The sequence below is a fragment of the Panthera onca genome, chromosome E2, assembly GCF_046562875.1.
Source record: "Panthera onca isolate mPanOnc1 chromosome E2, mPanOnc1 haplotype 2, whole genome shotgun sequence".
In the NCBI taxonomy this organism is placed as follows: Eukaryota; Metazoa; Chordata; class Mammalia; order Carnivora; family Felidae; genus Panthera; species Panthera onca.
The window spans coordinates 6,722,168-6,749,631 of record NC_138353.1 but is presented as its reverse complement, the minus strand read 5'-3'; the positions used below and the strand labels follow the sequence as shown (position 1 = coordinate 6,749,631).

The window sequence follows — 27,464 nt, the reverse complement described above, 5'->3', positions numbered from 1 at the left end:
AGGGTTGTGAATCGGGGAATACAGGGAGGTAATGACACTCAGTATTTGAATGGTGGGATTTTGAGGGAAGGGTAAGAATGATAGGGAGTTGGGCTGAGGTCACTGGAGGAGAGGAAATATAGGTCCAGAGGAAGGCAGAGGCAGTGGAAGTCAGGAGTGTTTGGCTGAAGTCACAGCAGTGGCATGGGGCAGAAGGAAGCTATTATAAGTGGGTGAGGGTGTTGGAGGTGGGGTATGGAGGTAGAAGGGTCTGGTGGAGGTGGAGGGAAAATGCAAATTAAGGAAGTAGAGGGTGATAGGGTATGAACTATGGACAAGACGAAAGGAATTATCGGATGAAGTTCTCAAGGGCAATAGAGATACAGAGGGGATCGGTATGGAGATTCAGGGGATGGTTTGTGGCACCTTGGGGGTCACTGATTCATTTCCCCACTGGTTAATACTCTCGTTTCCATGGAGTCACACATTACTCATTGATGGTTTTTCCTTTGATCCCATGAAGCAAAACTTGTGCTTGTATGAGATGCCCCTACACAATTTTTAACACACTGTAAGGCCACAGGTAGGCTGTTGAGAAATCAGCACTCATCCCTATTTCACTCCTTTGTGGGAATTTCAGGTGGGGTGTGTCCGGGGCGCATCCAGCAGGAGAGCCTCTTCACTGGTACCAGGCACTCATTGTTGGCAGCAGGTGGCAGGCCTGACCCTTCCCGATACTGCGCTCTTCAAGAACATTCATTGTCCAAAACTGATTCGATGAAGTTATTCTTTAGTGCAATATATCTGAAATGTAATGCATGCTATATAGAAGAAATAAAACATAAAACAGAATTGAAAAAGTATAAGTAATGTTTCTTTCTTGTGTGAAACCATCTGAAAGTAATCCCTGGTAACAGGCTTATGGATGTAATTATAATTAAGAATATTTTTATTTTTCTCCTAAGGAAGTAGCACATTTCTGGTGTTATCCCTTCGTTTAATTGCCTTACATGGTAAAAGGGATTTTGCAGATGTAATTAAGAGACTCATCATCTGACTTAAAATAGGGAGATTATCCTGGATTGGGCGGACCAAATTATCATATGCCCCTGAAACCAGAAGAAGTCTTGTAGATGGAACAAGAGGAAGAGATTTGAAACAGGAAGGGGATTCATATGCCTGTTACTGGCTGTCAGGGTGGCGGGAGCCTCAAGGTGATCGTCCACAGAAAGGACCTCTGGCAAGAATGTGAATCAGTGTGGAGGTGAATCTTCTTCACAGGCTCCAGGTAAGAGCCCAGGAGAGCCAGCATCTACATTTGGGCTTCCTCACCTACTGACCTGTGAGAAAATCAATGAGCGGTGCTTGAAGCTGCTGATTTCATGGGAATTTGTTCCAGCAACAACAGAAAGCTACCACGGTCACACCTCATTTTGTTGCACTTTGCTTTATGGCTGCAGAATCTGTGGTTTTTGCAAACGGAAGGTTTGTGGCACCCTACCTCGAGCAAGTCTATCAGCACCAGTTTTTCACACCATTGCTCCCTTTGTGTCTCTGTGTCACATTTTGGTAATAGTCACAATAGTTCAGACTTTCCCTCTGTCATTTTTTTCTCCTAGTTATCTATGTTTAGTGATCTTTGATGTCACTATTGGAATTGTTTTGGGGTGCCATGAACCAAGCCCATATAAGACAGCAAATGTAATGAATGAATGTGGGCTGCAGATGTGGTGGAAGAAGCAAGAGATCTGAATTAGATGTTGAGTCTGTCAGTGGGGCTGAGTTGCTGCAATCTCATGATCAAACTTGAGCGCATGAGGAGTTGCTTCTTCTGGAGGACTGAGATGGAATTGACTGCTGGTGGAGATGCTGTGAGGATTGTAGAAATGACACCAAAGGATGTGGAAGGGTACATAGTCCTAGTTGGTAAAGCAGCAGCAGGGTTGGAGAGGATTGACTCCAGTTCTGAAAGCAGTTCTGTGGCTAAAATGCAACGAGACAGCAGCACACGATACAGAGAAATTGGTGTGAAAGGAAACCTCAATCAAGGCAGCAAACGTTATTGTTGTCTTTTTGAAAGATATTGCCACCTCCACCCCAACCTCGGTAATGCCCACCCTGACCAGTCAGCAGCCTTCAACATGGCGACAAGACCCTCCACCAGGAAAAAGTTTCTGACTCCCTAAAAGCTCAGATGATGGTCAGCATTTTCCTGAAACTAAGTATGGTTGAAACATGATGCATGTTGCTTTTTAAACATAATGCTAGTGCACCCTCAATAGACTGCAGTACAGGGAGGACTTGACTTATGTGCATGGGGAGGTGAAAAATTCCTTGGAATTCTTTTTGAGATATATGCTTTTTCGATGTGCCCTGGAACCAAATGTGCAGACCTCCAAGGTGTGCCTTTAAATATGGAAACATACGTAATGATAAACAATAACATGAGGTGTTGATACTCAAAACTGATGCAATTTCCATCTCCAAATGTAATGATTTTCTTCACATTTAGATTTATTTTGTTTCTCAACGTAGCATTGGAGTATATCTGATGTTATCTCAGAAATGACATAAAAATAAATACACACTTTTGAAGATACTCTGTTTTGATTCAGTGTGTACATAAATATTGTTATACTGGCCATACTTTACAATCAAATAGTTTTTATTGGTCATTAGTCTGTAAAGGAGATATCTTTATGCAATAGAAATAGCTCTCCAATATTCCCCGAAAAACTTCAGTTTATTCCCTGATGATTATTAATGAGTCATTTTATCTAAACACAGGCAAAAGTTTTTATGCGTATAAGAGTTAAATGAAAAAAATTCTTTTTTTTTTAATTTTTTTTTAATGTTTATTTATTTTTGAGACAGAGAGAGACAGAGCATGAATGGGGGAGGGTCAGAGAGAGGGAGACACAGAATCCGAAACAGGCTCCAGGCTCTGAGCTGTCAGCACAGAGCCCAACGCAGGGCTTGAACTCAGGGACCGCAAGATCATGACCTGAGCCGAAGTCGGCCGCTCAACCGACCGAGCCACCCAGGCGCCCCTGAAAAAAATTCTTGATAGTGAATATCTGGGTAAGATGAAAAGACCTTTAATTTTCTCTGACTCTTTTTGTTAATTAAAAAAATTTTAATGTTTGTTTATTTTTGAGAAATAGGACACAAGCCCGGAAGGGGCATGTTGAGGGGGAGACATAGAATCTGAAGCAGGCTCCAGGCTCTGAGCTGTCAGCACAGAGGTTGACAGTGGGCTTGAACCCACGAACTGTTAGATCATGTCCTGAGCCAAAGTTGAATGCTTAACCGACAGAACCACTGAGGTGCTTCTCACTGACTCTTTAAGTATAGAGAACACGCTGGTGGTTACAAGAGGGGAGCTGGATGCAGGGTATGTTTTAAAGACCCAGTGGGGAGTAAGGAGTGCACTTGTTGTTACGTGCACCGTGTATTTGATGGAAGTGTTTAATCACTATATTGTCTACCTGAAATTAATATAACAGTATATGTTGACTAATTGGAATTAGAAGAAAAACCAAAAAACAACTTTCTCTATTTTTTTTTGAAATAATATCCAACATTCCTATAGTATTAGGAAGAAAAATGATATTTTGTAATTTTTAAAAAAGGGTTAAATGTTGGCTATCCCACACATCATGGGGCATCAGTAGTTGGTCCAGTTGCTTTGTGCACATGAGGATAGTCTCAGTGGTTCTTGAGACGGGATGATCCCTCCACCATTTTTGCACGTTCTCACAGTGCATGCATACTTGCGAAATTGCCCTTGCAATGACTGTAAAATGCAATATCCCAGGATCTGTGTACCCTCGTGCCATAACTTTTCATTTAACGTTTACTTATCATGTTGAACAATTTAACAGAAAATGTAAAGGAGAAAATGTAATCTGAGAGCAAATGTAAACCTAGAGCAGACTCTTTTTTTTTTTAAATTTTTTTAACATTTATTTTTGAGAGAGAGTGTGCATGAGAGAGTGCAAGTGGGGGAGGGGCAGAGAGTGAGGGAGACACAGGATCTGAAGCAGGTTCCAGGCTCTGAACTGTCTGAGCCCGACGTGGGGCTTGAACTCACAAACTGCGAGATCATGACCTGAGCAGAAGTCGGATGCTTAACTGACTGAGTCCCCCAGGTGCCCCTAGAGCAGACTCTTTATCTAAACGCACCAACCATTACTGTTTTGTCAGTGTCACACTTAGGATCAGCAGGGGGTTTTAGAAACACCATTACTTGTGCTTCACACCTCCCCCACCTGCATTCTGTGAGTTGTTGTGTCTCCAGGACTCATTTCTGAGAGTGGAGCCCAAGCTCTGGCCCATGGGGAGGTGACAGGGGTCTGCTGTGCCTGGTTTTGTAGGAGGATCTTGGTGCCGTCTCGTCCCCTGTGCTGTAGCAGGATTTGGGATGTTTCTAGGAGGGCAATGTCTCTGAAGACAGGGGAGGGGAAACTCATAGTATGATAACCTTCAGATCAGAGCTGTTTGTGTTGGTCATGAATCCCTCTTGTGGAAAAGGACATAGAAGGGGGGACTTTTCTGCATTCGAAGGTGCTTCTGCCCGTAGGGAGGCAGGTGAAAAGGAAGGTGTGACAGTTGCAGGGGTTGCCATAACAAGGACCCTACAAGGATTGGCTGAAACAACAGACATTTATGTCTGGTGGTTCTGGAAGCTAAAAGTTGAAGATCAAGTTGTCCTCAGGGGTGTGCTTCCTTTGAAGGCCCTCGGGGAATCCTTTCAGGCCACTATCCAACTTCTGCGTCCTTGAACTGTGGCAGCAAAGTTCATGTGGTGTTCACCCCGTGTGCATTTTTTCCCCAAATTTACGCCCCCCTTTTTTGTAAGGGCACCAGTCATGTTAGATTAAGAGACTCCCTACTCTAATATGACTTCATCTTAAGTAATTCCATGTGCAATGACCCTGTTTCCAAATAAAGAGACATTCTGAGGTCCTGGAGCTTAAGACTTCAGCGTATTCGGTTTGATGGGACACAGTACAAACCATAAAAGAAGGGGTATGTTGATGCCATAAAAAATGCGTATTTACAAAATATGTTTTTCCAGAGAGTGAGAACATGGGTGGAAAATTCAAGAACAAAGGGGAAAACGTCTTTCTCAGACTCATACTGATATCCAGGTCAAATGCTGCGTCCTTTCTTCCCCCTGAGAGGCCATTTGTTTATAACTTGAAAACCTTTACTTCTCTCTCTCAACCCTGTCACCCCAGCCCTTGACCTGGGCTCCACGTCTCACAAATACCCATTCTCCCCTCCAGCGTTTTCTGTCCAGGGCCCACGGTGCCCTCCTGCCCAGGCTTCTTTCCCTCAGGCTTTGCGTCCTTTCCCACATGCCAGTGGTCTCTAGAGGTGCTAGCTAGAAACTTGTAGTTGTTCTTGGTAGTTGGCCAGTGGGGAGAAAGTTGGCAAAAATATTCTCAGGTCCCACACCTGTCACTGCCAGTGCTGCTTCAGGTGAAATGCTGATTGCTGTTGTGAGGTGGCGGGGGCGGGGTGGTGCGGTCACATAGTAATAAACACATCTCAGGGCCCGGTTGCCCATCTTGCACATGCACTCACTTCTCTGACCGTCAACACGGAGCCCATCATGCAGGCAGTAGGAAGAAGTTCATGGGTTTTCTCCGTGTTCATCCGAGAGGTAGACTCTGTAAGGGAAGGAACTGTGTCAGGAGTCCAGGTAAGTGACCAGATTGAACAGAGGGGGTTTTCTGCGTTTGAATCTGGGTCAGTGCCAAAGCCACACGGGAAGCTGGATTACCTCCTGAGCCAGGAGCTGAGCTGGTATAGAGAGATGGGGTCCTAGACCTACACCCAACCCTGATGGCTCCTAAGGCATGTAGTGTAATCCTCACTGACAGTGATTATGTGGTTTCACCCAAGTGGTCATGAAATCTGTGTTTTTTAAGTTTTTATTTTAATTCTAGTTGGTTAATGTAGAGTTAATATAGTTATATTAGTTTAGGTGTACAATGTAGTAATTCAATTTCTCCAAAGGAATGTGATTTTTAATGTACTTAAGTACTGTAGTTCTGGAGACAGTCTGCTCTTGATCCTGTGTTACAGGGACCACAGACATTACTGTGAGGTTTCTAAGGTGCCCTCAGAACCTTGATTCGAAATAAAGAGTTTGATGGATCTCTAGTATCATATCATCGTGTGTAGGAACAGTGTGTCTAAGGGGTACTTGGGTGGCTTAGTTGGAAGCTCATGGGACTCTTGATCTTGGGGTCATGAGTTTAAGCCCCATGTGGGATGTAGAAATTGTTCAAATAAGTAAAACTTAAAAAAAATCTATAAACATTCTGTCTGATCACAGGTGCTGGTTTAGAATTGTTTTCTCTAAAGAATGAAATATGGCCCTTTGTAGCAACGTGGATGGAACTGGAGAGTGTGATGCTAAGTGAAATAAGCCATACAGAGACAGACAGATACCATATGGTTTCACTCTTATGTGGATCCTGAGAAACTTAACAGAAACCCATGGAAGAGGGGAAGGAAAAAAAAAAAAAAAAAAGAGGTTAGAGTGGGAGAGAGCCAAAGCATAAGAGACTCTTAAAAACTGAGAACAAACTGAGGGTTGATGGGGGTGGGAGGGAGGGGAGGGTGGGTGATGGGTATTGAGGAGGGCACCTTTTGGGATGAGCACTGGGTGTTGTATAGAAACCAATTTGACAATAAATTTCATATATTGAAAAAAAAAAAAAGGTTTTCTCTAACTCCAGGTATTTGAAGTGTTTAATAGATATAAGAAGTGTCTGTGAATTAAACATGGAGAGGCTTTTCCCAGTTAACAGGGAAGCAGCACATAAGAAAAATAGAACTTAGTAAGTTTCTTGCAAGATTCTTAGCCTCCAATGTATCTTATGATATTTCTGCTCTATTAAATATTATAAAACCAATCCAAGATTATTTCACTTACAAGTCACACAAGGTATTTGCCTGACATTCCATTATGCATGTGTCCTGTCTTTCTTTTCTTTTTCTTTTTCCTTAAATAGGCTTCATGCCCAGCACAGACCTCAACACAAGCTTGAACTCAGGACCAGAGATCAAGACCTGAGTTGAGATCAAGTTTTGGACCCTTAACTTACTGACCCAGGCGCCCCTTGTATTTCAGTATCTTTCACAAATCATGCTTACCTTTTACTAATTTTATTTAACTGAGGTTTTAACAAATTGATACCTATAGATTGTGAAAATAGTAATTTTGTTTCCAGTATACATCGTTTAAGCAGGAACTAATGTTTTCTGTCTTGAGTTCCAAGGTCTTAGGAATAGTACTTTTGTTTCTGGAAAAAAACAATGATTCCTTCTGTTGCCTTCCTAATATGGAGCCCTTCTTGCATTCATTAAAACCAGGTTTCCATGAGGCAGGAACCTTCAGCTTTGTTGGACAGCAATCAGTGCATCTACAGTTTTCTGAGATCTCTAGGGTGGTATTCGCGGTTTATAGTTGCTTATAGAAAGGGTGTTCATAGATAATGGAACATTTTCATTAGCAAAAATTGCATGTAAACACCGCCATCCATCTTGAAATGGCAAAGTGTAAACATAAAGCTATATATAGATCTGGTTTATTTATAGAACACAGCTAAGCAGTGTTTTTGTATATCATTAATTGAATGCACTAACTTTCTGCACAGCGCAGCCAAGTTCTCATCACCTGTCTGCCCCTAATTAATGAGTGAATGTAGACAAGCACTTAACCTCTCTGTTCTTCTGTGGTCCTTATGTTTCTAAGGAAGGCAGCAGTGCCTGCCTCATGTATTTAATGAGAAATAAGTTATTTCATGGGTGGTAGTTATACTGTTGTTTCACACATAGCAAGTGTTGTGTAATGGTTGTTCATGAAACTCTTGGAAGGCCTCAAATGACTGAAGAACTTTAAGTAATTATTTGAAAGTAAGAAGTGTTGGTGAGTGGAGAATATCAGATTTCAGTTGACATGATTTGTCTGGCCTCTGCCTCCTATTCCCACGCAGGATCCTCTAGCCCAGAAGACAAGTATCAGTCACTGAGGACAGACAGGACGGCCACCAGGGATCTGGCAATAAGTGTGATCTTCTTAATCCAGACTGTGGTTGGAATCCTGGGGAACTTGTCTCTTCTTTACCATTATGTCCTTTTTTCTTTCACTGGGTGTAGGCCAAGGCCCACAGATTTGATTGTCAAGAACCTGATTGTAGCCAATATTTTGGTCCTGGTCTCTTTTGGAATACACCATACACTGTCAACTTTTGGGTGGTATAACATGTTCAGTGATTTTGGATGTAAATTCTTCCCCTATGTCTGCGGCGTGGGCAGGGGCGTGTCCATTGGCATGACCTGCCTCTTGAGTGTCTTCCAGGCCATCACGATCAGCCCCCAGAACTCCAGATGGGCAGCGCTTAAAGAGAAAGCTCTCAAGTGCCTTGTCCCTTCACTTGTCCTATGCTGGGTCTTGCAGATATTGATAAATATCATGTATCCTGTGGTTATGGGTAGCACTTTGAACAAGAATAACATCACAAACAGAAAAAGTTTTGGGTACTGTTCAGCTGTTCGTTATGAGAAAACCACAAATTCATTGAATACAATGTTGTTAACATTACCTGATGTGTTGTTTGTGGGGCTCATGCTCTGGGCCAGCGTTTCTATGGTTTTCCTTCTGTACCAGCACAAGCAGAGGGTCCAACACATTCATCGGATCAGTGTCTCCTCCACATCATCCCCTGAGTCCACAGCCACCAAAACCATTTTCCTCCTGGTGTGTACCTTTGTCTCCTTTAATACCCTTTCATCTGTCTTTCAAATTGTTTTGTCTGTTTTTGACTGTCCCACCTGGTACCTCGTGAACACCAGTTCAGTGATCGCTCTGTGTTTCCCAGCTGTCAGTCCCTTTCTGCTCATGAGCCGAGACCCCAGGGTATCCATGGTCTGCTTTCCCTGTATAAGGAATATAAAATGCCCTCATTTTATGAGAATTGTGTAAATTGTAGGAATTTCCATAATGTTCCTCATGTCAGTTATTCCTTCTTCACCTCTGAGTCCTGTATAATTGTGAGAGGCTAACTTAATAATGGTAAGCAGAACATGCTTAACATCTCCTTTAAAGTGAAAAATAAGTTACGATAGTAATCATAATGCAATATTATATCATTATCTTGTAAATCCTTATTGAAGTTTTGCTAATGATTTTAGTGGAGGAGTTCATAAATTATGCAATTTCAATCATCAGATCCTGAAACAATCTGGATATTATGCAGAACTTTTTGGGAGTGTCATGTAAATTTGTTACAGCAAATATCCCTGAAGTGATGTAGGCATGGAATTAAAGCAAAAGGAGCCTGGAAATGGATCAGCCTGTGGCTGCTCAACACTGACACTGAAGAGAATGGTATCAGAGGAAAAATTCAGTAAATGAATAAAGCCTTGGACACCCAGTTATGATTGTGGCACATTTCATCCTTAGGAAGGTGGTAGTTAGGTGAAGTATGATGTTATGGAAACATGGGAGGTGAGCATGAGTAAACATTTTCAGATAGAAATGGTCAGATTGGACTGGAGCGGATAGTGGAGAGCATAGATTAAAATTTTAGCTGATTTAAAAAAAATTTATTTTAGAGAGAGAGTGTGAGAATAGAGAGGGTCAGAAGGAGAGAGAGAATCGAGCTGCATGATAAATGTGGAGCCTGCTTGAGATTCTCTCTCTCTCCCTCTGCCCCTCTCCCAGCCTTGTGCCCTGTCTCTCTTTCTAAAAGAAAAAAATATATAAAAGTATGCTTTAAAAATATATAAAGGCACATTCTCCTGTCATAAGTGTGTCGCTCAAGGAAAGTTCACAAAGTGATCACACTCTGTACCAGGTATTTAGTTCAATAGATAAAATATTGTCAGACTCAGAAGCCCCTTGTGCTCCTTACCAGTCAGTCCTCATCACGGTCATACATGCCGTGACATGGAACAGCATAGGTCACTTTAGGCTCTTTAGTACTGATATAAAGGAAGTAATAGAGCACGAACTCTTTGTATTTGGCTTTTGTCATTTTTTCTGTTGTTTGTGAACTTACTGCTGCATGTTGTTATTGATCATTCATTGGCATTGCTGCAGAGAGGGTTCTCCTGCATACATTTGAAACTATTAACTCAGTCACTCCACTTTTAATTAGGATAGTGGTGGTTTTCAGTTTGGGTCTATTAGGAATAATCCTGTACGTAAATTTCTACCATGCTTTGTTAGCACGCATAAAACTTTCTGCTGGCCATAGAAGTAACAATGGAGTTGAATGGTGACAGGTTTACATCTCTGCACCTTTAGGAAACAGTGCCCAAGGAGTTTGAAAAATTGTACAAACGTTCACACCCACCAGCAGTGTAGGAGATTTTTGGTTTGTGGACGTGCTTGTCAACAGTGTTGATTTTTTTTCCTTTTTCTTTTTGACTTCTGGTTGGTGTGCACTGGTATGAAGTAGTGAACTTCTTTTTTTTTTTAATTTGTCTTTAAAAATGTTTATTTTTGAGAGAGACAGAGTGTGAACAGGGGAGGAGCAGAGAGATAGGGAGACAGAATCAGAAGCAGGCTCCAGGCTCCAAGCTGTCAGCACAGAGCCCGACACAGGGCTCGAACTCACAAACCAGGAGATCATGACCTGAGCCAAAGTCAGATGCTTAACGGACTGAGCCACTCAGGCACCTCATCAAGTAGTGATTTTCTTATACTCTCCTTGATTACTATGGAAGTTGTGCATTGTTTCACATATTCCTTAGACATTGGGAAATATCTTTTTCAAGTATAACTTAGTTTTATTTTGTCCAGTTTTTTCTATCATGTTGTCCTTTTCTTAAAAAAAATTTTTTTTTACATTTATTTTTGAGAGACAGAGAGAGAGAGAGAGCATGAGCAGGAGAGGGGCAGAGAGAGAGGGAGACACAGAATCCAAAGCAGGCTCCAGGCTCTGAGCTGTCAGCACAGAGCCCAACGTGGGGCCGAACTCACAAGCCACGAGATCATGACGCGAGCCAAAGTCGGATGCCCACCTGACTGAGCCACCCAGGCGCCCCTCGTGTTGTCCTTTTCTCAATGTTTTGTAGTAGGTCTGTATATTTGTTAGACGTGTTTCCTTTCTTGGTCTCTTTTTTCTCATGCTCTCTCTGTGTCTTTGTATGTTCATTTTTTTTTTCTTGAAATTTATTTATTTTGAGCGAGAGAAAGTGAGAGACAGCATGTGCACGAGTTGGGGGACACTCAGAGAGAGAGAGGGAGAGAGAATCCCAAGCAGGCTTGATGCTGTCAGCGCAGAACCTGATGATGGGCTCAAACCCTCGAACTGTGAGATCTTGACCTGACCTGAACTCAAGAGTGGGATGCTGAACTGACTGAGTTACCCACATGCTGCCTGTCGTTGTGTGTGCTGATGAGAAGAAAGTCTTTAAATTCTTTTTATTTTCTAATGTTTATTTGTGAGAGAGAGACACAGAGTATGAGTGGGGGAGGGGCAGAGAGAGAGAGAGAGAGAGAGAGAGAGAGAGAATATGAAGCAGGCTCTAGGCTCTGAGCTGTCAGCACAGCTGACACAAACTCACAAACGGTGAGACCACGACCTGAGCCAAAGTCAGATACTTAACCAACTGAGCCACCCAGGTGCCCCGAGAAGAAAGAAGAACGTTTTAATGTTAATATAACTCTTTCCTCCTTTATACATAATGCTTATTTCTGTTCAAGAATACTTCCCTTTTTGGGGCGCCTGGGTGGCTCAGTCGGTTGAGTGGCCGACTTCGGCTCAGGTCACGATCTCGCGGAATGTGGGTTCGAGCCCCGCGTTGGGCTCTGTGCTGACTGCTCAGAGCCTGGAGCCTGCTTCAGATTCTGTGTCTCCCTCTCTCTCTGACCCTCCCCCGTTCATGCTCTGTCTCTCTCTGTCTCAAAAATAAATAAACGTTAAAAATTTTTTTTTTAAAAAAAGAATACTTCCCTTTTTTAAGTTATTTTTAATTTTATTGTAGAGAGAGCATGAAGGGGGAGAGGGGCAGATGGAAAGAGCGAGAGAAAGAGAGAGGGAGAGAATCTTTAGCAGGCTCCACTCTCAGGTGGAACCCAAGATGGGGCTTGATCTCCCCCTACTTAGCAGAAATCGAGAGTCAGCAGCTCAAATGACTGATCAACCCAGGTGCCCCCAAAATCTTTATATCACGTTAATCTTTAGACTGGCAGTCCTTCCAGAACTGAATTGCTGTATGTGTGGATAGTGAATTCTATTTTTTTCTGATAAGCTAACAAATTTCAATTCTTTCAGAATACACGATGTTATATGTGGAAACAAGGGGAACAGATGTGACCACGAATCTCTTGCTGCCTATTGTGTGTGAATAATACTGCCTTTTGTCTCGGTCCCTGGAGTCTCATGTCTTCTTGCAGCATCCATGCAGCTGGCAGGCTCACTTACTGGTTTGCAAATGGGGTAAAATCTTATACCCTTTACATTTCTTGAAGTCTTGGCAATGTGGATGGGATAGCAATTGAGCAGTACAAGGACTAACCTTTGTGTGTTGCCATAGTAACAGTGGGAAGTTGAGTTGATGTGGTAATTGAGTGCTTTCTGAGTCTGTGTGGACTGCTACAAGAAAATTCACAAGTGTACAGTGTAGAAACGAGTTCACATCTCCCAGGTATGGAGTTTGAAAATCTGAGATCAGGGTGCCAGTGTGGTTGTTGAGGGCCTTTCTCTGGGTTGCAGCCTTCTGCTATCGTCATAAGACAGAATAGAAGAGGGAGTTCTCAGGTCTCTTTGTAAAGGGCACCCATCACTTTCATGAGGGCAGAGCCTTCAGGTCACTTCCCAAAGGCCCCACCTCCAAATGCCATCACCTTGTGGGTTAGGTTTCAATATATGTGTTTTTAGGAAACACAAACAGACCATTGCAGGACCCTTTGGAACAAGTTCAACAACCAGTTTGTTTCTATGTCACAATGTAATAGGAATTGTTGTGTCATAGGCTTTGCTTCCCCATTCCAGAAGTTCCAGACAGGATTGTCCCAATCAGGGTGAGGTGCAGGTAGAGAAGTGTTACTGGGACACACAGCCTTTCATTTGCCATCATTGGGGGGTTTCCGTCCACCTCTGATGTACCAAGTTTTCATAACGTATGTGATATTCTGTCTGTTGGCCTGTTAGAGGCCTCAGTCTTAATCGCTCTGTCTAATGTGCCATCACCTCTGCCAGTAGGGGTGGCTGATATAACCCAAGCAATTCAGAACCCAATAAAATTCACTAGTAAAGTGCTCAGTCCCTCCAGCAGTGAAGGAAAAATCCTCTTGTTTCCTTCCTGTCACCTAGAAGGAAGTCAAGTCTTACTGAACCCCTCGGGTGTGGGAGACAGCACAGGTCTCTATGAGTGCCGTGTCTGTCATTTGGAGCCTCTGGCAAAGGGAGGAAGCCTCGACCCAGAAGCACCCCATGGTATGTGATTTGGGGGCTCGTGCAACACAGTTAACTGGTGCACTGTTTTGAAACAGCAGTTTTAAAACTAAATAAATAAATTTTTAACAATACACTGATTAACTTGCTAGTGTGCTCTCCTCAAAACTGACCCTTAGTAGTGCTTTCACTGTGTGGCTTCATATTCCACTTTTGGAATGAGTCAACATGGACTCACTGGTAAGAGAGTAAGGAAGGGCCTCACGTTTCTCGTGTGAAATGGAAGTGCCTATTCACGAATGAAGGCACGCTCTTTCCAGCAACATGCCATGTTGACAAGAAAAAGTCATACCCATCCCTTCCGAAGAAATTTTTAGCTCCACGGTGTAGCCAAAGCCACTGGCACTAGGAACCCTCAATATCCTGAGGGTCCCCTAAATGCATGGCTCCCTTTGCTGATGGTTTAGGTAGGCTGAACTCTCGTGGTGTCCCCTGGGCCACTGGGTCTGGTTAGTCTCGGTGCTGGCTCTGCAAATCCGAAATCAGAGGCAGTCCTTCCTTCACTGGTCGTATGTCAGATTCCTGGGCTGCTGCCAGGGGTCTAGCTGTTGAGTGTGCGACTTGGAAAACAGTGGATGGCAGATGAATGACTTCCCTCACTTCCCCCCACCCACCGCAAACCTTAACGGGCTGTGAACAGCGGAAGCACATTTCACTGCTATAATAATTGTGTGGGTCCCTCATTCAGTGCCCTTGGTGAGGCCTGTTCTCACAGAGACTGATCAGAATGAAGCTGCTGATTGAGCCTGTTTCCGATCAGAGGTATCTGTGCATAGCGCACTTGTGACTCCCTTGCACGGTTTTATTGAGGTATATGGGACGAATAAAATTGTATGATATTTAATGTGCAGCCTCAGCTAACAAGACCCAGAGCTGTTGGGGTGGAGAGAGATCCCAGAACACGGAGAGCAAGCAATGAAAAATGCAATGCCTCAACATCTCTTTTTATTGGGAGTCTTGCCCTTCTGTTGACACGATGAAGGGGGAGAGAGCATCCCAGGCCTTCCCTTCCCTATCGGCAAACTCACTGTAACAGTCTTCCTAAGATGTTGGTGGAGGTTGTTTTGAGTGAAACTTGGAACAGAGATTAGACCCAACATTTCCCGACTCTGTCAGAGGAGACAGACTCCAGGGCATACTCACGATGCCAGGCCAGGGATGGAAATTCTGGGTCAGGGAGACAGACACGTGGTGGTGGAGTGTGGCTCTGGGGTTCAGGGCCAAGCCTGCAGAGGTGCAGGGAAGGGGAGACATCTATGCAATGATCTGAGAATTGAATGGGAACTGCTCTCTAAGGTATGGAATGGTTTGGACAAAGGCCTGTTTGGTGTGGGAAAGCGTGATGTGCTGAGGGGGGTCCGATTTTCCACAACTGCTAACCTCCACCAGTGGAAGTGACATGGGGCGTGATAGCCCCTGCGGTGCACCCTGGGGGCTTGGAGCTCCAGACTGTGTCCTGAGCAGGATGCCTGGGCAGGCACAGTGTCTCTGGCCTCAAGAGACTCATGCCCTAGGTGGTCTCTGATTCGGAGTCTGGGGTGGATGAAAGATAGATAATGCCCTCGTGTTAGAGTGTGTTAGAAGTTTATTTGGGTGTCTCACTAAATCGCAGGGACAGGGAGTATGATGACAAAGGGAGAATTTCTGGCAGGTTGATGAAAGAAGTGTATGACAAATGATAGAACTGTACATTGGACAGTAAAATTTGCTGTATGTACATTAAACATACATATTAAAAAGTTTTTTAAAAGGAGGCAGATCATGGGTGGCTTGGTTTGTTGAGCATGTGACTCCTAATTGCGACTCAGGTCATGATCCCAACATGATGGGATTGAGCCCCATGTCAGGCTCCATGCTGAACGGGGAGATTGCTTAAGATTCTCTCTCTCCCTCCACCCTTCTGCTACTCACACTTTCCCTCCCTCCCTCACTCCTCCCCCCTCTCTCTGTCTCTCAAGAAAAAAAAAGGAGGAAATTCCTGACACATGCTACAGTGTGGTTGCACCTTGAAAATATGTTATTTAAAAGAATTCAATTCCAAAAGATGATAGATTCCATTTGTAGGAAATGTCCCTACTGGACAAATGGATGGAAACAGAAAATAAGCTTATGGTGCCCAGAGTTTGGAGGGATGAGGCTACTTAGGGTGATGGTTGAAGGCTACAAGTTTTTTTTGTGTGTGGTGATAAAAATATTAGGAATTGATTGTGTTAATATGTGCACAGGTGTATGTTAAAAAAAAACACATTGAAACCACTGTGCACTGTAGGTGGTGAATTGCATGTGAATTGTACCGCAGTGCTGTCCCAGAGTTGGTACAGGAAGATAAGAAAGCTGCAGAGCCTATTTTATGATTTTACAAAGGAGACTTCAGGAAAAGTTGTAGGTAGCAGGAAGGATCTAACACTTTGAGAGAAGGATAAAGTTACCAGGAAGTTGTAACAATCCTGAAAGTCTGAGTACCTACCATCAGAGCTTTAAAATTTGTGAGGGAGCAAAAAGAGAAATAGAGAATCTCACAGTTATGTTTCACAATATTTACAGGCTGTGTATGAAGGTCACAGAAGATCGGTAAGGATATGGAAAACTTGAGCAGTGTGTCAACCATGGTGATCTAAATGGGGCACCTACTCCACAATGGCAGATACACATTCTTTACAAGGTCATGAGAACTATTCAACATGATAAGCCAAATTCTGGGACAAAACCAGTCTAAACAAAGGAATTACAAGACATAATCTGTGATCATAATAGGATGAAGTTAGTAGCTGGTAGGAAAAAGATATTAGAAAATTATCCTAGATAATCTGAACTCAGAAAACACACTTCTAAATAAAGATGAGTCGAAGTGGAAGGCTCCAATCAGGTGCCATCTTGAACTGATTTAATAAGAATAGTGCACGTCCAACTTTGTGGGATAGAGCTAACATACTGCCTACTGGGAAACAAAACATGAAATGTTTTCATGGATTTTGTTTTCTGCCACTTGATTAAATTCCCTATTTAATTGTAGTAGATTTGTTATTTATTTTTAAAGAACTGCTTATTTTCTGTCAATCTGATTTCAATTTTGTTTTTTAAATTTTTGTTCAAGTATGGGCCAGAAAAGCCTGTGTTTTATTTTGAGCATTTTATTTCCCCATTTGGTTAGTGAGAGATGCTAATCTATAAATTTCTTGTAATGGTTTTGGCATCAGAAGAATGCTAGATTCATAGAGTAAGTTGGAATATCTCACTTCCTCTTTAAATTTGATTAGAGTTTGATAGAATTGGTTTGAATCTCATTATCCCTCCCCCACTGACTGGATGCTAGGTTATTGATTTTAACTGTTACTGTAGTTGCAAGGTGATTGGTTTGCAAGGCTTCCATGGAGTTGAAGAGATTGGATGAGGATTGGAACAAGTTACAGTGCCACAAGGCTCACTGTGATTTGATGTGTGGACTTAATCAGCTGCTCAGCAGGGCAGAAATTATTCACCTCTAACCAGGGCCTCACAAATGGGTCAGAACAGCACACAAAAAATTACATCAACATTTCAATATTCACCTAATCGATTCTAAGCTTGGAAGGGCAACCTGATCTCTCTGCTCTTCTCCTGACATCCATTTATTTCATATTCTTTCTTTCATCATGTAAATATATTCCTTGGGGTCTCTGTCTATTCTACACTTGACCTAGATATTAGCTGGGTCTAGCTTTAACCCTCTGAAATCTTGTCTTTCAGTCTACCAGTTCCACAGTCTTGAAAGGCTAACGTTTTCCCAGGAGTTTGTGCTAATTCCCACAAGCTGACACCATCAGGATCTCCTGTGTTGTGAAAATAGCTTTCCCCATAAAATTAGACATGCTGTCTATAAGGACAGACATCAAACTGAAGCCCTCAATGAACATTCCCAAAAGAATCCTCTTACACAGAAAAACATCTGGAATCTATGTGGATGTTGAAAGATGTGGTCAGAATGACAGAAGATTCCAGGGCAGTCTAGGGCAAAGAGTTGGTATCCTCTTAAAATAGTTGTTTTTCTTCCATTGGCCCTCTGAACTGCACTGTTTATGAGGCTTCTTGGATCTTTGCCCTCTTCCTATGCAGTGCCTTCCCCTGCATTTCCTCCCCTCCTGTCTGCCAAGTTGCTGATCTGCCCAAACAAGTTACCTTCTTCTCCATTTGGATAGGGATCGGTAGGCTCTCTCAAGTCTCCGTGCTACCCGAATACCTGAGTATATTGTGATTTAAAGAGTAGTTGAGCTTTGCTTCAGTATAATCCATATTTTAAAGAGTTTCTCCTATTTATCTGTCTTCTATCACCTATATTTCAATCTCTGGCTCTGCCTGTTTGTTTTGCATCACAACTATGGTTATTTCAGAAACCGTGAGAGTTTGAGATTAGCCTGCAAGTCTTAATAGCTACCAGCAGAAGACAAGAGATTCCTAGATTGAATACAAACACTTTATTACTCATGGCCCAGCAGGCAGCATGAACATCCTGATTCCAACAGTTTTTCAAGGCCCTCTTCCTTGTCCTGACTTTATTCCAATCATGGTTCCTTGGAGGGGTCCCAATGAATGCTACACATGGAGTGTTTACATCATCCCTGAGGAACCCTGAGTATACAAAATCCAAGACTTATAAGGGTATTCTAGCACACCGGCTGTACTCTTTGACCCTGGGGAAGACTTTAGCTTTGTTTCCCTGTACAGCAAATAAGTCAGTATGGTGTTCCAGTGGGTGACACTGTCTTTGTCTCCCAAGGTATTTTTCTAATCACACATAAGGTAATCCTGCATAGAAGAAAAGCTGTCCATGCTTCTGTAGGAGGCATGTACATACGTGAGAAACCCATGGTAGAACTGTCTTCCAACAATATCCAGCAGTCATTTCTGGACTGTATTGGCTCCTGTCACAATTTCCCATGAATTCATCCCTTGTTCAAATGCTCTGATTAATCTCGCAAATGGCTAGGATCAGATTCATTCAATTTTCATCAAATAACATTTGATTGAGACCACTATCAACAGGATACTATGTATCAGGATGAGGTGAACCTGCATTATTCACCTCTACTGTGCCTATATGGTTCCTACATTCATCCATCAGAAGGAATCCCAAATACCCATTAGGGTCCACCATAGAATGACAAGTGGCTTACTCTTTTAGATGCCATATTGGAGTGCGTGGGTGGCTCAGTCAGTTGAGTGTCCGACTTTAGCTCAGGTTATGATCTCATGGTTCATGGGTTCTAGCCCCATGTCAGGCTTTGTGCTGATAGCACCAGATCTGATCTGCTTCAGATTCTCTGTCTCCGTCTCTCTCTGCCACTCCCCTACCCGACTTTCTATTTCTCTCTCTCTCACACACACATACACACAAATAAATAAACATTTAAAAAATTTAAAAATAAGATGCTATTGACTTTTCCAATGTGATGAGTGAATAATCAACTGAGGATTGTGCAAAATGATACAACTTAACATTTTTCTGCTAAGATAGTGTTCCTTATCCAGAAAAACCAGAAGCTAGATACTGTGGAATCTTGTCTCATTATCAGAAAGGGACTGACAGTTGGAAGACATGCAGAAATTAGGTCAGTGAGAAAGTAATGGTGGGTTGCTCTAGACTCAGCAGAGGATCTGGGGGAAACACGAGTGCTGTGAATGTGTTGGACCTGTGCTTGTGCCTGTGCAGGATGAAAACCCTGGAGCTGCTGGCCCAGATCCTGAGTCCAGGAAGTGAAACTTCAGGGAATACTATCAGTATTGCATAGAGTGACCCTGAGATTGTCTCATGGTCAGATGTAGAACAGTATTCAAAATCCCTTTTCTTTGTGATGTTTTTTTTGGCTGCTCTGTTTCCCTGACACATACAACACATACATAGGAATGATAAAATTTTCTATCATACATATGATCCAGAAGAGGGAAATGGACATGCCAACATACTTTGGAGCTTTGACTTTAAGATACTTCTATGAGGAGTTCATGGGGCTGATCACGATGGTCTGGAAGACACTCAAGAGGCAGGTGCTGCCAATGGACATTCCCCTGCCCACCCTCTGAACATACAAAAGAAGTTTGCATCCAAATTCATTGAAGAAATATTTTACCCCCAAGCCAATGTCTTGGGGACACCTTTTGAGAGCATCACCAAGGAGTTGGCTATAATTAGGTGCATGAGAATCAACTCTGTGGGTCTCAACCTCCCTTTGGTGTGGTAATGGAAGACATAATGGTGAGGAAGAGAGAAATTGTCCAGGAGTCAGACTATCGACTGTGGTAAGATTATTGCTATTGCCAAATCCCCAGAACCTATTCTATCATTCAGTACATTTTCCTTTAAATTATAACCAAAGTCATTCCTGTGAACAAAAAGGTTCCTTGAAGATTTTGACATCAAGAGTAACTTTGGTGGGTTGCTCCTTTGGGCTTGCCAAAGACTTGAAGAGGCAGGAGGAGATGGAGAGAAGTACCAGGATATTCCATGGAAGTGTCAGCACTAAAGATGAGGTGGTTTGATTGGGAAGAAGCAAAGGTAAGTGATAGCAAGTGGAAAGAACGCTGAATACTAATAACAACCCTTTTAGAAACTGAGAATCGTTACTCATATTGGAAAAAAACCATACAACGTGAATCATTACCTACATCATGGGATAAATCAATTCTGAATATGTTCCTGATTTATATATCAAAGAGATAATATGAAACTTGTCATTGCTTGAGTTGATCAAAATAGCAAGAGATGCTTGAGAGATCGATGGTACCATTGGATATGTCCTGCCAAAATTGTGTGGATAGAAAACAAAGTTAGATTCCAAATCATTGAGGAAGTGTTTCAGATAACTCTATTCTTGTGGATACCTTTAAGGAGAATGATCAGGACTTGGGTAGAAACAGGTGCTTGAGAATCAAAACTGTGCACCTGAATGTGTAATGAGGGTGGAAAAGGAAGAGATGGTGGTAAGGAAGAGAGAAAGTGCCCGGAATCCCTAGATGGTCTGTGATAAGTAGGTCATTCATATTGGTAAGTGCTTTGATGCCATTCACACAGTTCCCAGTGACAGATCATCATCTTGAGAGCCTGAGGAGCCTGCCTGAACACATGTGGTGTGGACTATATTGATCATATCAAATAGAATACAAGTATTCACTGAAAAATAATTAACATATTTGTTGTTGTTGTTGTTAAGCCTCCCAGAGTTGAGGTTAGAATTTTATTTATTTTATTTTTTATTTTTTCATTATATGAAGTTTATTGTCAAACTGGTTTCCATACAACACCCAGTGCTCATCCCAAAAGGTGCCCTCCTCAATATCCATCACCCCCCCCTCCCACCCCCCATCAACCCTCAGTTTGTTCTCAGTTTTTAAGAGTCTCTTATGCTTTGGCTCTCTCCCACTGAGGTTAGAATTTTAAATAACACTTAGTTTGCATGAATCGGTGCTATCATGTTGTACCTCTGGTATTTTCATAGGTCTTCCTACCTGTATAACGTAGGCACTGCCATTGCATTATTTTCATTGTAAAGAGAAGGAGAATTTGGGACACAGAGGTTGAGTGATCTGTCTAAATTCACATGCTGGCAGAGGAGGGGCAGAGAGGGAGGGAGACACAGAATCTGAAGAAGGTTCCAGGCTCTGAGCTGTCAGCACAGAGCCCGATGTGGGGCTTGAGCTCATGAAGGGCGAGATCATGACCTGAGTTGAAGTCGAACGCTTAACCGACTGAGCCACACAGGCACCCCTTTCTCAGACTCTTAAGTATAGAGAATACACTGATGGTTACCAGTGGGGAGGTGGATACGGGGTATGGGTTAAATTACTGATGGGGATTAAGGTGTGCACTCATTGTTATGAGCACCAGGTATTATATCGAAGTGTTGAATCACTATATTACACACCTAAAATTAATATAACAGTATATGTTAAAACTAATTGGAATTAAAAGAAGAACAAAAAAAAAACCTTTGTGTATATTGTTTGGAATAATATACAACCTTTCTGTAGTATTAGGAAAAATAATTATATTTCCTAATTAAAAAAAGAGTTAAATATTGTCATTGCACACATCATGGGATGTGGATTGTTAATCAAGTTGCTTTGTGCACATATGAATGAATGGTCTCAGTGGTTCTTGAGATGGGCTGACCTCTCCACCATTTTTGAATGTTCTCACAGTGCGTGTATACTTGTGAACTTTCCCTTGAATGGCTGTAAAATGCAAGATCCCACCATCTGCATACCCTCATGCCTTCACCTTTTATTAAATGGTCACTTTTGATGTTGAACAATTTAATAGAAAATGTAAAGGAGAAAATGTAATCTCAGAGCAAATGTACACCTGCATCATATGCTTTATCTAAATTCACCAATCATTACTGTTTTCTCACCAGTTCTTTTTTATCTGTTGACATGTCTTTGCTGTTTCATGTGAGAATAATTTGTCACCATATTGACATTTTGCCTGAATACCAGAATATTTATCTCTTTACGTGAAGGTTATTCTGCTAATGCAATAAAACCTTCACACTTAAGAAAGGATACTAGTGTTATGCTATCATTTCATAGACAGTCCATAGACAGATTTCCCACAGTGATACAATGATGCATTTTTTGTCTGTTTTCAGAAATCTAGGATCCAGTCATGTCACAGGGACTTAATTTATTGTCTTCATTCTTTAGTTTCTTTAACCTAGAACAGTTACCACTCTTGTTTTTAATTTGTCCTCAGTGTAAGTGACAGTTTTGAAGAATGCACTCTTTGTTTTTCAGAATGTCTCTCAGCATGGATTTCTGTGATTGTGTCTGTTATCCTGTGTCTCAGGTACAACATTTGAGCAGAACTTCTACACACAGATGATGGTGGGACCTGCTGAGTGTATCACCTCAGAGGCAAAGGTTATAAGGAAATGTTGGTGGACTAGATGTGTGGATAAGTTTCTTTTTGGGAGAAGCAGGAGACTTGCCTTGATTGTTGAAGTGAGCTGGGTAGAGAAATTGTGCCCGGAAGATTTTCAGGGTCCTGAAGGAGCCCTGTCAGCTCCCAGATACAGACTGATCAGAAGTCTAATTCTTAGCATAGAGTATCCCAAAGAATCTGTTTCAGGAAAATGCCCAGATGATTCCTAGGCTCATTAATTTGAGAAGTAATGTGTAACTAAATGGTCCCTGGCACAGGTTTCACATTTAGGATCACCATGGGGTTTCAGAAACACCATCACGTGTGCTCTACTGACGTCTTCCATTTTCATTCTGTGAGCTGTTATGTCTCCAGGACTCATTTCTGAGAGTGGAGCCCAAGCTCTGGCCCATGGGGACGTAACAGGGGTCTGCTGTGCCTGGTTTTGTAGGAGGATCTTGGTGCCGTCTCGTCCCCTGTGCTGTAGCAGGATTTGAGATGTTTCTAGGAGGGCAATGTCTCTGAAGACAGGGGAGGAGAAACTTGTGGTAGGACCTTCAGATCAGAATTGTTTGTCTTTGAATCCATCCTGTGGAAAAGGACATGGAAGGGCAGCCTTTTCTGCCTTTGAAGGTGCTTCTGCTTGTGGGGAGGCGGGCAGAAGGGAAGGCGTATCACTTTGCTGCAGTTGCCATAACAAGGACCCTGAACAGAGTGACCAAAACAACAGAAATTTATTGTGTGGCAGTTCTGGAGGCTAAAAGTCCGAGATCAAGGTGTCCTCAGGGCCATGCTCTCTGTGAATATCCTGGGGGAGAGTCTGCTCCAGGCCACTTTCCCAGCTTCTGCCTCCATGGCTTACGGCAGCATAACTTCATGTTGTGTCTACCCTTCATGTATGTGTGGTTTATTTTATTTTATTTTTTTAATTTACATCCAAATTAGTTAGCATATAGTGCAACAATGATTTCAGGAGTAGATTCCTTAATGCCCCTTACCCATTTAGCCCATCCCCCTCCCACAACTCCTCCAGTAACCCTCTGTTTGTTCGTCATATTTAAGAGTCTCTTATGTTTTGTCCCACTCCCTGTTTTTATATTACTTTTGCTTCCCTTCCCTTATGTGCATCTGTTTTGTCTCTTAAAGTCCTCCTATGAGTGAAGTCATATGATATTTGTCTTTCTCTGACTAACTTCACTTAGCATAATACCCTCTAGTTCCATCTATGTAGTTGCAAATGGCAAGATTTCATTCTTTTTAATTGCAGAGTAATATTCCATTGTGTATATATACCACATCTTCTTTATCCATTCATCCATCAATGGACATTTGGGCTCTTTCCGTATTTTGGCTATTGTTGATAGTGCTGGTGTAAACATGGGGGTGCATGTGTCCCTTCGAAACAGCACATCTGTATCCTGTGGATAAATGCCTAGTAGTGCAATTGCTGGGTTGTAGGGTAGTTCTATTTTTAATTTTATGAGGAACCACCATACTGTTTTCCAGAGTGGCTGCACCAGTTTGCATTCCCACCAATGCAAAAGAGATCCTCTTTCTCTGCATCCTCGCCAACATCTGTTGTTTCCTGAGTTGTTAATATTAGCCATTCTGACAGGTGTAAGGTGGTATCTCATTGTGATTTTGATTTGTATTTCCCTGATGATGAGTGATGTTGAGCATTTTTTCATGTGTCGGTTGGCCATCTGGATGTCTTCTTTGGAGAAGTGTCTATTCATGTCTTTTGCCCATTTCTTCACTGGATTATTTGTTTCTTGGGTGTGGAGTTTGAGAAGTTCTTTATAGATTTTGGATACTAACCCTTTATCTGATATGTCATTTGCAAGTATCTTCTCCCATTCTGTCAGTTGCCTTTTAGTTTTGATGACTGTTTCCTTTGCTGTGCAGGAGCTTTTATTTTGAAGAGGTCCCAGTAGTTCATTTCTGCTTTTGTTTCCCTTCTCTGTGGAGACGTGTTGAGTAAGAAGTTGCTGTGGCCAAGATCAAAGAGGTTTTTGCCTGCTTTCTTCTCAAGGATTTTGATGGCTTCCTGTCTTACATTGAGGTCTTTCGTCCATTTTGAGTTTCTTTTTGTGTATGGTGTAAGAAAGTGCTCCAGGTTCATTCTTCTGCATGTTGCTGTCCAGTTTTCCTTCATGACTTGCTGAAGAGACTGTCTTTATTCCATTGGATATTCTTTCCTATTTTGTCAAAGATTTGTCATACGTTTGTGGGTCCATTTCTGGGTTCTCTACTCTGTTCTGAGTGTCTGTTGTTGTGCCAGTACCATACTGTCTTGATGATTACAGCTTTGTAGTATAGCTTGAAGTCTGGGGTTGTGATGCCTCCTGCTTTGGTTTTCTTTTTCAAGATTGCTTTGGCTGTTCGGGGTCTTTTCTGGTTCCACACAAATTTTAGGATTATTTGTTCTAGCTCTGTGAAGAATGCTGGTGTTATTTTGATAGGAACTGCATTGAATATGTAGATTGCTTTGGGTAGTATCAACATTTTAACAAAATTTGTTCTTCCTATCCAGGAGGATGGAATCTTTTCCCATGTTTTTGTGACTTCTTCAATTTCTTTCATAAGCTTTCTATAGTTTTCAGTGTATAGATTTTTCACCTCTTTGGTTGGATTTATTCCTAGGTATTTTATTGTTTTTGGTGCAACCGTAAATGGGGTCGATTCCTTGATTTCTCTTTCTGTTGCCTCATTATTGGTGTAGAGGAATGCAACCAATTTCTGTGCATTGATTTTATATCCTGCCACTTTGCTGAATTCATGAATCAGTCCTAGTAGTTTTTTGGTGGAATCTTTTGGGTTTTCCATATAGAGTATCATGTCATCTGCGAAGAGTGAAAATTTGACCTCCTTCTGGCCTATTTGGATGCCTTGTATTTCTTTGTGTTGTCTGATTGTAGAGGCTAAGACTTCCAATACTATGTTGAATAACTGGTGAGAGTGGACATCCCTTTCTTGTTCCTGACCTTAGGGAGAAAGCTCTCAGTTTTTCCCCATTGAGGATGATATTAGCATTGGCTCGTTCACATATGGCTTTTATGATCTCCGGGTATGATCCTTCTATCCCTGCTTTCTTGAGGGTTTTTATCAAGAAAGGATGCTGTATTTTGTCAAATGCTTTCTCTGCATCTATTGAGAGGATCATATGGTTCTTGTCCTTTCTTCTATTGATGTGATGAATCACGTTAATTGTTTTGCAGATATTGAACCAGCCCTTCCTCCCAGGTATAAATCCCACTTGGTCATAGTGAATAATTTTTTTTAATGTATTGGTGGATCCAGTTGGCCAATATCTTGTTGAGGATTTTTGCATCCATATTCATCAGGGAAATTGGTCTATAGTTCCCTTTTTTAGTGGGGTTGCTGTCTGGTTTTGGAATCAAGGTAATGCTGGCTTCATAGAATAAGTTTGGAAGTTTTCCTTCCATTTCTATTTTTTGGAACAGCTTCAAGAGAATAGGTGTTAACCCTTCCTTAAATGTTTGGTAGAATTCCCCTGGAAAGCCATCTGGTCCTGGACTCTTGTTTGGGGGAAGGTTTTTAGATTACTAATTTGATTTCCTTACTGGTTATGGGTCTGTTCAAATTTTCTATTTCTTCCTGTTTCAGTTTTAGTAGTGTGTATGTTTCTAGGAATTTGTCCATTTATTCCAGATTGCTCATTTTATTGTCATATAATGGCTCATAATATTCTCTTATTATTGTTTTTATTTCTGGTGTGTTGGTTGTGATCTCTCCTCTTCATTCTTGATTTTATTTATTTGGGTCCTTTCCTTTTTCTTTTTGATCAAACTGGCTAGTGGTTTATCAATTTTGTTAATTCTTTCAAAGACCCAGCTTCTGGTTTCATTGATCTGTTCTACTGTTTTGTTTTGTTTTTTGCCTTTTTTGTTTGTTTGTTTCGATAGCATTAATTTCTGCTTTACTCTTTGTTATTTCTTGTCTTCTTCTGGTTTTGGGTTTTATTTGCTGTTCTTTTTCCAGCTCTTTAAGGTGTAAGGTTAGGTTATATATCTGATATCTTTCTTCCTTCTTTAGGAAGGCCTGGGTTGCTATATACTTTCCACTTATGACCTCCTTTGCTGTATCCCAGAGGTTTTGGGTTGTGGTGTTATCATTTTCATTGGCTTCCATATACTTTCTAATGTCCTCTTTAGCTTCTTGGTTAGCCCATTCATTATTTAGTCTCCAAGTATTTGTTACCTTTCCAAATTTTTTCTTGTGGTTGATTTCAAGTTTTATAGTGTTGTGGTCTGAAAATATGCATGGTATGATCTCGATCTTTTTGTACTTGCTGAGGGCTGATTTGTGTCCCAGTATGTAGTCTATTCTGGAGAACATTCCATGTGCACTGGAGAAGAATGTATATTCTGCTGCTTTAGGATGAAATGTTCTGATTATATCTGTTAAATCCATCTGGTCCAGTGTGTCATTCAAAGCCATTGTTTCCTTGTTGATTTTTTTGATTAGACGATCTGTCCATTGCTGTGAGTGGGGTGTTGAAGTCTCCTATTATTATGGTATTACTATCAATGAGTTTCTTTATGTTTGTGATTAATTGATTTATATATTTGGGTGCTTTCACACTTACCACATAAATGTTTACAATTGTTAAATTTTCTTGGTGGATAGACCCCTTAATTATGATATAATGCCCTTCTTCATCTCTTGATACAGTTTCTATTTTAAAGTCTAGATTGTCTGATATAAGTACACCTACTCTGGCTTTCTTTTGTTGACCATTAGCATGATAGATGGTTCCCCATCTCCTTACTTTCAATCTGAAGGTGTCTTTAGGTCTAAAGTGGGTCCCTTGTAAACAGCATATAGATGGATCTTGTTTTCTTATGCATTCTGTTACCCTGTATCTTTTGATTGGAGCATTGAGTCCATTGATATTAGAGTGAGTACTGAAAGATATGAATTTATTGCCATTATGTTGCTTGTAGTGTTGGAGTTTCTGGTGGTGTTCTCTGGTCCTTTCTAGTCTTTGTTGCTTTTGGTATTTAATTAATTAATTAATTAATTAATTAATTTCATCTTTTTTCCCCCTCACAGAGTCCCCCTTAAAATTTCTTGCAGGGCTG

At 41.7% G+C, this 27,464-nt stretch overlaps 1 protein-coding gene and 1 long non-coding RNA gene across 2 annotated transcripts in view; both read left to right on the top strand.

Moving 5' to 3' along the window:
- Positions 1 to 27,464, top strand: part of LOC144614611 (uncharacterized) — a 78,920-nt gene that overhangs the window by 42,267 nt on the left and 9,189 nt on the right. The gene's annotated exons all lie outside the window — the stretch shown is intronic.
- On the top strand, positions 7,958 to 8,983 carry LOC132691170 (vomeronasal type-1 receptor 4-like). The gene has a single exon (XM_060652595.1). The coding sequence runs from the start codon at positions 7,958 to 7,960 to the stop codon at positions 8,981 to 8,983; it is 1,026 nt and encodes a 341-aa protein (XP_060508578.1).